Below are 15,235 nucleotides of genomic sequence, written 5' to 3' on the forward strand. Positions count from 1 at the left end.
GACCGTATATTTCACCTGAAAAACTATTCTACGAATTTCGACGAAGTTTGATATTCAGAACTTAACGCTGTAAGTTGCTAGAAGAATTGTATTATGAAGAGTACTGACTTCTGGGGTGTTACACCGTGTAGTCTGGTAGTAGTTTACTAACTTTTTCGGAGGTACTTACTACTTCTGCCTTCAGGATCGAAGAATAAACCCCTGAAGAAAGTAGGAACCAAGCACGCTACTTGCTTGAATGACTTAGTGTTCTGTCTTGATGATGGAGGCAGTACTTTTCTTCGCGTTGTCTGCAAACTTTTGCTAGACTACACGGCGCCGCGTCCCAGAAGACAGTAGTAACTGTTGTGAGAACCTCAAATGTCACAATATTATTTCGGCTTTTTTCCGTCCAATATAACCGTTAATTTACACAAAACTCTAACCTGTCTTATCACTTAAAAATAAGCACCATACAAATAGAATGGAAACGTGGCATACGGTATGGATTTTATTGATATTACGACTTCATATTTCAAACAGTTCTTTTTTTTTCTGATGAAATACCTGTCGAAGAAAATGCTGTATGCCTCAAGCCACATGACTGGGCTGGGCACGAATTGTGCCAGCCACAGACGATACGGTTCTGGCAGGGATATCTCCGTTGTTGAGTAACTTTGCAGCAATAGGTTTTGTATGTCTTCAGCATATTTTGTTTTAATTTGAGTTAGGTCCTTGTTCATCAACCGGAGCTGCGCCAGTCTGAACGTAAGAATTGAGTGGAGCTTTGGTCCTGTGGGTCGTGAATAAGTTCTGAATGAACTTGGATAAAATTTGGTACGGGGGCGAATGAATGAATGAATGAGTGAAATTATTTACTCAAGTAGATGAGACCGTTCATCGGCAGTACTCACATTGATAACAGTTCTGAGTGGGCGTTCTCTCTGTTTTCTAAAAAAAAAAAAATATTGAATTTTTCAAGTTTTTTGGTAACATTTTAAATTTAAATAAATGTTTCTTTACCTTATGGGTTTAATCCTTATTTATGTGCTTCTGCCTCATAGTCTGAAAATTGCAGGGAACATATCTGTGTCAGGATATTGTAAGAATCCTGTTTTTCTACACTGAGGCCCACGAAGCGGGTACCCATATCAGTAACGGTCTAGACTTGTGTGCGGAAAGTGTTCGGTTTGATTCTAGTCAGATATACCGGCTCTCCTGAATACCCCTCAAGGCTAATGCCAGGTTGTTACCTAGATTAGGCCACGACCACGTCCTTCCAAATTCTTTCTAATTCATTCATTCTATCACCCAGCTTTATGACTTGAAGTCCAGATACTGACAGCATAACAAACTCCGTGGTTTTAGTCCGCAATCGAACTATACCGATTGAGCGACTGCCGCTTGTCGGCGAAGTTAGTGCCAACTTTAGCGGATAGAGGGTGTCACGTGGTCAGCGCAACGAATCCCCACGGCCGTTAATTTCGGTTTTCTAGACCGGAGCCGCTATTTCCTTGAAATAGCTCCTCAATTATCCTCACGAGGCTGAGTGCACCCCGTTCCAGACCGACTACTTCTCAGAATATCTGGTAGAGCAGGAAATCGAACCCGGACCTCTGGATCTGCAACCAGGAACTCTGACCACTGGACCACAGAGGCGGTCACTGACAGCATAACGCATATCAATAGTACAATGCCACTCGAAAATATGTATGTAAGGTGTAATACAGCCCGTCAGTGGTTTAAAGGTGGGCAGCTCTTCTAGAAGTGATTTCTTGCATAGTCTGTCCCAACTTAAGTACATTAGATGTGTTAGATACCTAATCTAATTTACATCCCGTTCGTCAGTAGCTCAGGCGAAATTTCCGTCGGGCTATAACTTCTGTAGTTGAAACAGTACCGATAATTAATCCAAGGATTAATAAATCACGCGTTCGCAAAACACAAGTTGCTAAGAACACTGTTATATCTGTACCACTGTACACTTGCATTCGGGAGAAATCAATTCGAACCTCTCGCCTACTACCGCCTGTCCCTTGAGGTTTCATGCGTTTCCTCATTTGATGTAACCGTATACCTGGAAGTAAGCCATAACTCTCGTTCCGTGTTTTTATACACAACTCATTCAACCCTTTTCAGAATCGGCGTCCTTTAATAACCCAAGAATCAGTTAACATACATGCTTCTCGTTAGCATTGGGTTATACGTGTATCCGTACGGCGGGCTCTAGGCCACTTTTGCTTGGAGGGTGCTTATGTCAGGCTTCTGCAGAAGTCCATTGAAACGCAGGCTCGTCATATCATGGCAATTAATAGACGATTAGTGTTAGCATAACAGGGGCTGGAGTTGTTAGCCCCCATCTGTGGTACTGATGCTGCTTTTAACACGTTGACCACCATATTGCCGCAAACATGTACGCGCGTGCGCGCGCACACGCAGCATTCAATCGACATTAACACAAAAACTCAATAACATAACAATATCCCTAACACACTTTGTAAACTCAATTAGTTCCGTTAGTTGAAGCTTTATTTTATTTTAATTCTTGGATGATTTGAATCTTAATATGAAGAGAAGTGTATTCTACTTACCTATAGTTAAACTTCTTGGAATATACAGTTCAATTGTACATATACACTGTTAAATCTTGCATTTTATTCTTAATAGTATGCATCTCGTTGTGTGTATAATGGGGCACTCTACACAACAGTATTCGTGAAAAACAAAATAGACACTATTGTATCAGATCACAAGAACACAATATGGATCCATATTGAAATTAGATGCAATTCAAGAACTGGAACTAGTATCATTGTACGCCTGATGAGGGCCCAATATGAGGGCCGAAACATGTAGCGTCAACAGCAAAATAAAACAAATGTTGATACAATAGTGGCTGTTTCGTTTTTCACGAATATTGTTGTGTAGACTGCCCCCATTATACACATATATATTTTGAATTGTATGCAGTAGGCCATTATTGGTTGCATTGCAGAAGTGGTTGGACGTACAGCTCTCTCTCTCTCTCATTTCCTAACGACGAACAAGCTCGTTGACTCGTGGTGGTGGTTAAATCTGATGATCAACTTAGTTTCTTGATGTACTCTCTGCAAGGTCTGAAAAATAATAAGAATGATCCTTAAAAAAAGTGTCCTTGACCATTCTTGAGTGTGATCCCTTTCGTACTGCCCGTCTTCTGATTTTGTACACACATCTCAGCGTCTGTCTGTTGAGTTTCTTTTATTATAATTTGTTTCCTTCTTCTTCACTCCAAATTTGGAGCATAGGGCTGATTTCTCAGTTTCATTGAACATTTTTACAGAAGGTAGGACTCCTTGGACGGGTGATCAGCTCGTCGCAAGGCCTCTACCTAAACACAGAATAAATATATACACACACCGAACATCCATGCCTTATGTGGGATTCGAACCCACGATCCCGGCTTCCGAGCGAGGGAAGATATCGCATGCTTTAGACGGCTCGGCTACCGTGACCGGCGTCTGGAATTATAACCCGAAAGGGAGTTAACTCCAACCCACATCAGTTGAATCTACGATACATGCGCCTGTTTCAGTTGAACGTGTTTCAATAGGTAATTTCTGAACTTTCAACAAGCCATGTTATAATATTGGTAGCGAAATTGTTAAAAGCATAGGTCTTTGCCTTTATATGCGTTTTATGCATGGGAGGCTTCAAATGAAACCATCAGTAGGAGGTGTCTGGGCGTCCGCATGTGCCGTCCCCGATGCTGATTTAGATGAGTTTGGTTTTGTCCGTAGCCGTCTGTTATAACCTGTACTATACACGAAAATAAAATTGAAGTATATATATTTTTTATTGCTAGTGGGGTGGGACTAACTCCCTTGTACTGCGGCCACTTCTGGCCTGTTGTACCAGCCCCAGATGATAAGTGAGGGTGATTGTGGAGCAATTGGTGGAATGAAGATTGACAGGGGAAACCGAAGTACTCGGAGAAAACCCGCCCCAGCGCCACTTTGTCCACCACAAATCCCACTTGACCAGACCCGGGATCGAACCCGGGCCACCGCGGTGGGAAGCCAGTGACTAACCGCTTGAGCTATGGCGCGGCCAAATTGAAGTATACAGTGGAAACAGTACGTGGTTCCATTTTAATATAATTTTGAAAATCAATGAAAAGCCCATTCAAAAATTCAAATGAAGTTAAAACCGCAGCTCGGCATGGCATTTTTTTTTTGTCCAGAACTACTCGTAGAACCAGAATGGCCCCATTTTTGCAGTGGATTCTTCAATTAAACTTAATAAGTATTTCCGAAATGGCTTGCCATACAAATATTTAGTAATGACCTAAAATATATATTATAAAGCGATGTAAACCTTTACATAAAATGTTTTGGTATATTTTATACGTACATCCGTATTGCACATTCATAGCTATAGACAAGGCAAAGGTAAAGCTATCCCTGTAACAGGCCGTCGAGGCCCATAGGGTTGTGAGACGTAGAAGCTCCCTCATTTTCTCTTAGACAATCGGCTCACCGATTCCGGTAAGGTTGTTAGCCTTACGTGCCGGCCGCTCTTTACCCCCCAGCAAGATTCCTGGTACTCATTTCTATTAGAGGCTGAGTCGACCCCCGGTGTCGTAGTGCGGCTGGAAGGATTAGGTAAATTGAAAAAATTCACCTCATAGGTACTCGAAGGCGCGACCTTCCGGCTTGTAGCATAGTGCCTCAATCAATTACGCTACCGGGGCAGCACCAGGTTAGACCTGGCTTTCCACCGCGGTGGCCCGAGTTCGATCCCGGGACTGGTCAAATGGGATTTGTGGTGGACAAAGTGGCGCTGAGGCGGGTGTTCTCAGAGTACTTCGGTTTCCCCTAAATTCTCAATCATCATAATCACCGGGAGGCAGGTACAATAAGCCAATCAGTGGCCGTCGTGCCGAGTGGACCCAGTTGGACTCCATCCGCCATTAAGCGAAACTACGCTCGCGCCTTCCCCATAACTGTATGTACCGCCTGATTTAAAATGAAAAAAATTATCCTTTCTGCCCACAATGTATTTATGTGTTTCATATGATTCTTACAATAAACAACGATCAATTTCCTAACAACATAAGCCGGTTGGCCTATATAGTGAAGACGCAGTGTGGTGTCTGTGCGATAGGAACTGAATTTGTAGGCTTATGATAGACTATACATGTGTGTTACACAGGAATACTATTCTTGGGTCGTTGTTAAGAACAGCACTAGCAGATGACAGCGTTAAACAAATTAGCGTGAAGTACCTATGCTTCAGTCGATATTGCAGTCCCGAACTTCACCGAAATTACATCATGATTAAGTGTCCTTCTGGAGAAGGAAACTCTCAGATTTTCATGTCGAATTCTTAACAGACTAGCGGCTGTTAATTGGGGCGGAGAAGACCCATTGAGTAACCGTTAAGTGTCAGGTGTCCTAATTACAGGGTGTCGTCTGTTGCAGCAACAAGTTCGTGGTGGTAACGGAGTCAGAATGGGACACCTTGAGTAACTTCTACTCTGTTGACCACGACATCACGGTGACCCGGGATCAGAATATGAGCACTTGGATCTGTCAGCCTGGTAAGTCTGCTAACACATGCCGCTTTGGCCTTAATTTATGTTTCTTCCTAGCAATCATTCGGTAGTTATAGATATCAACAGACAACTCATGCATCTAGCGAACAAGAAATCAAGTGGTTTAACGCGGCTGTTCTGAACTAGAGTTCTGTATGGGTGTGAAACTTTGTCTCTGACATTAAGAGAGTAACATAGGCTGAAGGTGTTTGAGAACAGGGTGTTGAGGAGAGTATTTGAATCGAAAAGGGTTGAAGTGACGGGAGGTTGGAGAAAACTGTATAATGAGGAACGTCATAATTTGTACTCTTCTCCAAGTATAATTAGAATGATCAAGTGAAGGAGGATGAGGTGGACAGGGCATGTAGCAGGAATGGGGGAGAAGAGGAATGCATATAGGATATTGGTGGGAAAGCCAGAAGGAAAGAGACCACTGGGAAGACCAAGGCGTAGGTGGATGGGCAATATTAAAATGGATCTTAGAGAGATAGGATGGGATGGTATGGATTCGATTGATCTGGCTCTTGTGAACACTGTAATGAATCTTTGGGTTCCATAAAATTCTTGGAAATTCTTGAGTAGCTGCATTTTTGGCTTCTCCTCAGGAAGACTCAGCCCCGTAAGTAAGTAAGTTATATTTTTTTATTTATTTATTGCTAGTGGGGTGGGACTAAGTCCCTTGTTCTTCGGCCACTTCTGGCCTATTGTACCAGCACCAGATGATAGGTGAGGGTGATTGTGGAGCAATTGGCGGAATGAAGATTGGCAGGGGAAACCGAAGTACTAGGAGAAAACCTGCCCCAGCGCCACTTTGTCCACCACAAATCCCACTTGACCAGACCCGGGATCGAACCCGGGCCCCCGTTGTGGGAAGCCAGCGACTAGTCGCTTGAGGTATGGCGCAGCCTGAGTTATCTTACTTAAGTGGGTAGGTGGGTAGGTAGGTGGGTAGGTAGGTAGGTAGGTGGGTGGATGGATACTATGTGACTAAGTAGACTGCCTGTTGGAGATGAATTACAATGGCCTGGGTAGGTGCTGTTTCTCATGGGGAGAAATGGAATTTTTCTCTGACTCGCATACTGAGTCAGCATCTGTTGACGCCTGTCTCTATAGCTTATATGGAATAGGTTATAAGTGAAATAATTCACGCATCAGTGCAGTGTATTGTATGCACTTTTTATAGTCTTCTTCAACAACATTATGACTATTTGCATAGTTTATCTGTAACGATTTTTGTCCGTGTCGAAAGGTTTGTGTCTCTAACAAATGAATATATAGAGGAATGTGTGTCTACAATTAAAAACACGCCAGCCGAACATTGTGTATTTTTCAGCTGTGTTGTGATAGCGGAATATAATTACAACACTAACAGTAGCTTGTGATGCACTGTTTACTTTTATCATTAGTTGACTGTACGCTGCAAACCATCTGCTTTCATTTGTCAGCGTAAGAAGATAAAGAGAAAGAGACAAAGAAAAAGTACTTGCAATTTTAAATTTGAAGTAGCCAAGGAAACCATCAAGACAATAGAGAAGAGATAAAGATTAGGGAAGGTTAGGGGAAGAAAGAGCAAGTATGAGAAGAAAATAAAAAGCCTTCTCAGCGCATATTTCTCAGTTTCACAGTTGAGTTGATTTCCAATATTTTAAAAAGTGTAGTACCATTGGTATAGGATAAAGACACCAAGGAAACCCTTTCCGAGTTTTAAGAGTGGCCCTTTGCTTACTGCACCAACTCTGACTGCCTATTGCCTGAGCAGTTACTGCTTCTTTCAGCTGTTAATGATACCCAGAGGTGCATTGCTGTGGTCATAGAAACCCACCAAAGAACATCACTCTAAGTCACTATAGTCCAGTCGACAAATTCAAAATCCATTTCAGTTACATGATTGTATAGGCCTAGTGTGTGTAGGTCTTCCAGATGGTCTTCCCTTGAAGTTTTCTAACCAAAATTATGTATGAATTTCTTATTTCTAATATTTCCGCTACATGTATTGCCTTTCGACCGCCTCTGTGGTCTACTGGTCAGAGTTCCTGTCTACAGATCAGAGATCCTGGTTCGATTCCCGGCGCTACCAGATTTTCTGAGAAGTAGTGAGTCTGGAACGGGGTCCACTCAACCTCATGAGGATAATTGAGGAGCTATTTCAAGGAAATAGAGGCTCCGGTCTAGAAAACCGAAATTAATGGCCGTGGGGATTCGTTGCGCTAACCACGCGGACACCTTCTATTTGCTAAAGGTAGCACTAACTTCGCCGACAAATGGCGATAGCTCGGTCGGTATAGTTCGCTGGTGGACTACAGGCCACGGAGTTATTTTTATAACAATACGTAGGCCTATAACGTAGCCATACATATAAGACACAAGAATTTTGTGCAGGTTCGAGGATCAGGTGTAATTTACTTGGAGAAAACTTAACAATTTTCAACTGAAATTTTTTTTAGGATTTATTTTCAGAATTTTATGAACACGGTGATGAACCTCTGGATTTTATAGAAGCAAGGATGTCTTGACCAGCTGATTAACTATTAGTGTCAGGAAAGACTATCTACGTAGTTGGTTATTTACTCGTTTCGTATGTCATATTTTGATAGGGATAGTATCGGACTCATTTTTGGTTCTGATGTGCTTCAAAAGACGGTATCATCTTGGGTGTGCAAGATTTGCAAGCCCCTTACAATAGACTCGTGATACTACTAGGTATTTCATTCTCTCCTTCCGGAAAGAATCACAATCGTTCTCTATACGTGTGCAGTCCTTTGCATATTGACAGTACGCAGTTTTAATTACTTCGCGACAACACTACGACCACATAGGTCGACTTGTGTACAGGAAGGTAGACAGTTGTTTGAAGGACGAAATCTGGATTATTATAAGACCACGTGGGCCTATAACGTAGCCATACATATAGGATACAAGCATTTTGTGCACGTCGAAAATCAGATGTAATTGATAGAACATTGGTAAATTACTTGAAATAAACTTAACAACTTTCAATTGGATTTTTTTTTAAGATTCTCTTCCGTGTAAGATAAATATAAGTAGTAGGAAACTAAATATACCTTTAGATCTTCACAGGTTGTTTCGAGTAAATTTGGTTTAAGGATGTGAGATCTAGTTTGGCCCTCTGATCTCCTTTATCTCCCTTTTTATGTTTTTTTTTATAGAAACTGTTTTCTCTTCGTATGTTTTTATGGTAACTTTCTATTTATCGTGTTAAAAAGCCACAAAAGTGCTGGTTGGCTTTAACAGCTGAAAGATGGCGGGGAACTCTTCTTTCACTCTTTGACTCTTTCACTTTCAGACACTAATTGAAATGAGAACAGAACAGCCAGTGGTGTACAGAGATGTCCTTTGATCCTGAGGACCGTTTTATCAAAGGTTCTCATGGTCTGGACCCGGCCAGACGTTGTGATCGCGGTTTCGAATCCCGCTTCGGACATGGATTTTATCTGTTTTGTTTGAGTGTAGTGTTGAATTAGAATATAGTGCCGCCAATTTTACGAATATGATTTATAAAATCTGTATCGCTGGAGGAAGCCAAGACTCGAATCAAAATGTGACAGAGAGGAGATGAAACTCTTCAGTGAAGAAGGCTATTAATTCTTGCGTGTCCAAGAATTATCTTGAACCGCTCTGATTATCTTCTAAAATACTGCCACGTGTATGAGTGACTGTAGTATGAGTGTCTTGGATTGATGATAGGATTTATTGGGCTGTTTGATACAGCGCGACTACACTTTACAGTTTACTATTACACACACACTCTAATGTCCACAGTCACGTCTTCACTGCCGTTGCTTGGCAGCGGCTTCCAGTTGTCGACGTTCGCCTTCCTCTGAGTTCCTGAGTGCTCCCCGGCCTCGGCTACCGGCTTCTAATAGCAAAACCTAACGACTGAACCGCAGCAGTCCTCTCACTAACTCACCGACTAACCAACACACTAACTCCTAACCTGTCCTGCTTCTAACTTCTCGGCACGGATCGCACAGAAATCACCGTTCCTCTGTTGCTGTGCAGTTGTTGCTTTCCTGTCTGTTGGGGTGCTCACGTGATAGGTACTCAGTGATTGCCTAGCAACAGGTCTTCATGCCATAATATTGTAGTTTTTCTTTCTGCATATATTCCTATAGGCATAGATTTACTTACCTATGGAGCTGAGCCCTTCTTGAGGGGAAGCCAAATTTGCAGCTACTCAAGAATTTCCGAGTATTTTAAGGAACTCGAAGGTTCATTACCGTGTTCACAAGAGCCCTTCACTGGTCCCTATCCTGAATCGAATCCATACCATCCCATCCAATCTCTCTAATTTCCATTTTAATATTGTTCACCCACCTACGCCTTGGTCTTCCCAGTGGTCTCTATCCTTCTAGCTTTCCCACCAATATCCTATATGCATTCCTCTCTCCCCCATTCGTGCTACATACCCTGCAACTTTCGATGTTAGATATGTTTCTAAATTTTTCCCACGCCCATAATCGTGTGTGTATTTTTAGATATCATGTGATGTACATGTACTTAAATTTTTACGATAATTCCTAGTTTGAAATCCTGTTAGCGATCTACTTGTGTCCGTCCGTGCCCTGACTCAGACACTGATTGCCGGGTTCTATTGAAAAGCATATGAACATCTTCCTATCGTTGCGGTTCCTAACAACACACACACGGACATCGTGCTAAATTCGGAAATGGCCACAACACTAGCGACATTGAGTGTAACGTTTCAGTTTTGGCGTGCCAGTGGTTCTGTTAATGGTGTGCAGTTTTTAGAGTTCTCATCTTAGAGAAGTGAACTGTGCTACAAGTCGGAAGGTAGCGGGTTCGGGTCCCGATGAGGTTAATTTTTTTTTCGGTTGACCTAATCCTTCCAGCCACACTATGGCCCCGAGGTCGACTCAGCCTCTAACAGAAATGAGTACCACGAATCTTCCTGGTGGTAAAGGGCGGCCGGCGCATAAGGCTGCCAACCTTACCGCCATCTGTAAGCTGATTATCTAGAGAATATATGGGAGCCTCGACGTCTCACAACCATAAGGGCCTCCACGACCTGTTACGGGGATAGCTTTACCTTTTACCATCTTAGAGAAATAACAATTGTGAACACAGGCCTGTGAGCTGATTTGATGCGGGTACGGTAAGGGATCCACCATTGTTACTTGTGCTCTGAAGAATTCCGATAAGCGTATGGATTTTGTGAACGGGCAGATAATTTTCATACTTGCCAAAAATTTCAAGTCTGATACAACTACATAAGAACAAATGAACCAAGGTCAGTGCTCAGAAACAGAGGAGCTCGTTCCCTCCGTCCATTGGCCTCTGCTGCTTTGACTAGAGGCCGAATTGGGGTCTGGACACAGGAAGAAGAACTGGAAGGAGACAGCGGATGAAATGAAGGAGGGAAAAAGGATCAGAAGAAGAATAGAAACATGAGAAAGTTCTTGATGTCGCATACAGAACTCGATGTCATCATGGGACTGTTGTCAATCGCCTTGTATAGCTGCCCATGCAGTGTAGTTGGTATTTCCTGCAGGAGTTAGGTTTGCCGTCGTGACGGAATCCTCTGTACAGGCTTTCCGATGGATTGATTTTCCATGTAAGTCCTATCGCCTTTCTGCAAATGAATCAGAGAACTTGTATGATTAGAGAAGGCCAAAGCAGAAATTAGCCTGAAGGGACAAGCAGGAGGAAAACAATAAAAGGAACTAAGGGTTAGTGATTGAAAGAAGAGATGTCAGTTAAAGATCTCAGTCTCATCTTCGGTGTCCAACAATTATATAATTTTGAACCTTGTAGTTTCTATTTGTTTGACCGATTGGGTTTGCTATTGTATTGTCATGTTTCTTGCCATTTTGTAACAGAGAGATCCCTATCTAAGGCTGGGGCTACACGAGCGCACAGAGTACGTCCGTTGTAACGAACGTACTTTATGACGGACGTTGCTGAGGACACCACAGAGTTGCAGAATGCGGTGTGTAGTTTTCTGTCTGCAATGGAGCCAGAAGAAAGCGTAGCATTCGCCTCTCTTGTTTATTTCTTCAACGGACTGCACGACGTTCGTTACAACGGACGCATTTTGTGCGCTCGTGAGGCCCCGGCCTAAGGGATCATGTTTTCTATCCGAATATGATTAAAAAACCGGAAGACAAATGTAGACTACCTGATTTTAGTCTGGGCCGCATTACATTTTTCTGGACTGAAGTTTTTCGCGGCTTCCTCAGACTCTCAAGGCTAATATCACGGATAGTTGCTTTAAATATTCAACTGTCTCCCCCCAAATTCTTACTCACTGACCGTTCATGATTACCGTATTTACGCATGTATAGGCCGCACATTTTTTGCCAAAAATTCAAGAGGAAAACTGGGGTGCGGCTTATATTCGAAATATTCGAAATCACACTTCATTTAAAAAAAAATGTTAAACGTTGCCAAATTTCGGAATAATTTCTACTCCTGAAATAATATTCCAAGAAAATTATTTTATCTATAATTTCTGTCTGAAAATTGTGCTGCGGCCTATACACGCACGCGGCCTATACATGCGTAAATACGGTATGTGGATGTTCATGTTTCATTTGCCGCTATATAACCGTAGCAGTTGAAAAACCTGAGAATGAGTCATGATAAGCATGGATGTGCGTTTACAGTTTATGAAGGTGCGCAACGTAAAGTACGCAAGCACGCAAGTTTACATTCATTTAGCTTGCTGCACGTGTTCCTACATGTGCTGCCATCTCGACAGGAAAAGCCTCTATTTCTTCTTCAGAATCCGTCAGATGAAGGAAACTTCCTACACGACCCAGTGTCTCTTGTATTTTAGAGTCTAAGGCGGGTGAGAGCATCTCGGATGATTTTCCATCCAGTTCAGTGCAAACTAAATGAATTCCTTCCGGCATACCCGCTCTCATCATTTCTGCTGGAGAAACACACAAGCAAAATGAAATAAAAATATCGCAACAAATATTTAATGAAATCGGACAACGTAAAAGCAACATACACGTATTTGGCCATAACAAAATAAAAATTAAGGCATTTAAATTGAGAAATAAAAGTAAGTTTCAAGTGCAGGTAAAGTAAAGTAAAGTGAAGTAAAGGTATCCCTGTAATAGGCCGTGGAGGCCCATAGGGTTGTGAGATGTTGAGGTTCCCACATTTTCTCTAGACAATCTGCTCATAGACTGCGGCAAAGTTATCATCCCTACTCGCCGGTCGCCCTTTACCCCCAAGAATATTCCTGGTACTCATTTCTGTTAGAGGCTGATTCGACTCCAGGGCCATAGTACGGCTGGAAGGATTAGGCAAATTGAAAAAAATCCAATGACCTCATCGGGACTTGAACCCGCGACCTTCCGGCTTATACGTAGGTAAGTCAGTAAATAAGTTACAAATGGATATAGAACTTAAACAAATAAGAGCACTGATTTGAAAAATGCTTTTATTTCTCAACGTAATCTCCCTGTACACTGAGGCACTTGTCCCGTCGTTTCACATCCTGCGTCGCCTTGAGGCTGGAATGCGGTGAGCAGTATGCCTCCGTGATCCCAGAAGACTGTGAGCATCATTTTCCTGGAGGATTGGGTCACCTTAAACTCTTTTTTTTTTTTGGCAGGCGACGCACGCTTTGTCTGGGGCTGGTAATGGTGAACCCAAGACTCATCACCTATGACAATTCGGGCTAGCATATCGTGTCCTTCATCGTGGTAGCGATTGAGATGCTGTAATGCCAGACCGATTCTTTGCATTTTGTGTTGTAGGGTCAGCATCCGCGGCACCCATCGTGCGCAGACTTTGTGAAAACCTAACCTGTCATGCATTGTGAGGTAGGCCATGTCGTGTGAACACGCCTGGTTCCGACAGCAGCCCAAAGAATTTTATGCTTCTGCTTTTCAGGGGCTTGTGAAACGATGGGACAAGTGCCTCATTGTACAGGGAGATTATATTGAGAAATAAAAACATTTTTCAAATCAGTGCTCTTATTTGTTTAAGTTCTATATCCATTTGTAACTTACTTATTGACTTACCCTCGTAGCATAGTGCCTCAACCAACTACGCTACCGCGTGTTTCAAATGCAGGTATTATTATTTATTTAGTAATTATTCGTTTTGACTTGGGGAGGTGTTTATGGTTTCTCCGTTGACTTTCAAGGCACAAGTGCTTCTGAAGTGTTGTGTGAAGATGAAGAGCGCTGTTAGCAAATGATTTATTGCACTAGTGTGCATGGCGGAAGGCATAATCAAACGCGGAGTTACTGCGGATGAGAACAACTCTGGGAGGTTAACTCCGGAGCGCTCCTTTAATCTGATTGGTTTAAAGTAGTCAGTGTCATCTTGGGTGTCCAAGAATTGTAAGATACTTTAAGTATCTTTTGAAGTATTTTAGTTTCTACTTTGTTCTGCTCGAGATAGGTTTGCTACTGTGGTGGCATCTTCCTTGCTAATGTCAGCTTGATGCAAATAATCTCTTCTGGAGCTGCTAATGATCGTCATTAACTCTCTTCTCTCTAAGCTTCAGTGTTGGGGGAGGCTGAGCGAAATATCGGCCCCTCCGAACCAACTCGCCACTTCCACACATTATCAGAATTAATACAGCACCACGGTATGTTTTTTTTTTTGTTACAATCTTGAAGTTGATAATTCACTTTCCTTCTTTAACATCTTTCGTTTTTTAAATCATATATAAATTTTCACGAGATAACGCTACAGGTTAGTTAAGTCGGGCAGTGAAGTTAAATCGTATATGTGCACGGAATTGTATCTTCAGTAAGCATATTTGAAGATTAATGAGGTGTACGGGATAGAGAAGTATGCGTTTGGGAAACACGTATCCTTCGTATGAGGAGGCGTACATATATCCACTAGTGTTGTCTTAATAACGAATGTCCGAATGTACAATTGCTGGAACCTTTGTATACTTGTTTGTACAACTCTCCCTACCTCCCGTTATATAATTCTCTGTTGTTCAAATGGAATTTATAACAATACTTTATTTCTTCTTGTCTACACTAACTCATTGCGCTTCTGGAGAGATAAAAATTTGGTTACAGAATGTTTTATGGCCGGTAATTTGTTTTTATTGTTGTTGGTGTTATTTTCTTTCAGAATGTGACATTTATGTTCGCTGAAAGACGCAGAGCGGTTGTTAGGTCATTATTCTACGATTTCATCTTTTGAACAATATATAAATAGTTGTTATACCTATATAAATAATCCATCGGACATCACAGGGAAAATAAATTATACATAACGCAGTGTAGCCTACCGCGGCTTTGTGTGATAAATAATGGTCCAAAAGAAGCACCTGTCCTAACCCGTCCAGTCTTGGGTACCGGCCCCTTCGCCTGTCATTAGAATTAGACACGGTTTGGTGTCGGAGTAAACAAGGTATTAGCATTAGAGACAAGAATGTGAGTTATTAGGTTAATATTTAATGCGGTCTACTCTAACAGTCTGTGCGTGTGCTAATAGATACTTGGACGAAACAGGTTTTAACAGACCTCTAGGTATACGATTGAGGAGCCGTGATAGCATTGTAGGTATACCGACTAGCTACGGGCTACGGGTCGCAGTTCGAGTCCCGGTAGGGTCAAGAATTTTCTCCTTTCCACGTCGTCCAGACTGGCTCTGGGGCCCACCGAATCTGCTATTCAGTGTGTGCCGAGGGTTTTTTCCCGGGGTAAAGCGGCA

At 42.3% G+C, this 15,235-nt stretch overlaps 1 protein-coding gene across 1 annotated transcript in view; it reads left to right on the forward strand.

The window, feature by feature from the left end:
* The window catches only part of LOC111866479 (ubiquitin carboxyl-terminal hydrolase 48), a 281,194-nt gene that overhangs the window by 121,606 nt on the left and 144,353 nt on the right, over positions 1–15,235 (forward strand). The window contains exon 16 of the mRNA XM_023855451.2: positions 5,442–5,560. Within this exon, the coding sequence (XP_023711219.1) occupies positions 5,442–5,560 (119 nt within the window). The remainder of the gene's footprint in view (positions 1–5,441; positions 5,561–15,235) is intronic.

The sequence above is a fragment of the Cryptotermes secundus genome, unplaced genomic scaffold (assembly GCF_002891405.2).
Source record: "Cryptotermes secundus unplaced genomic scaffold, Csec_1.0 scaffold320, whole genome shotgun sequence".
NCBI classification, from domain to species: Eukaryota; Metazoa; Arthropoda; class Insecta; order Blattodea; family Kalotermitidae; genus Cryptotermes; species Cryptotermes secundus.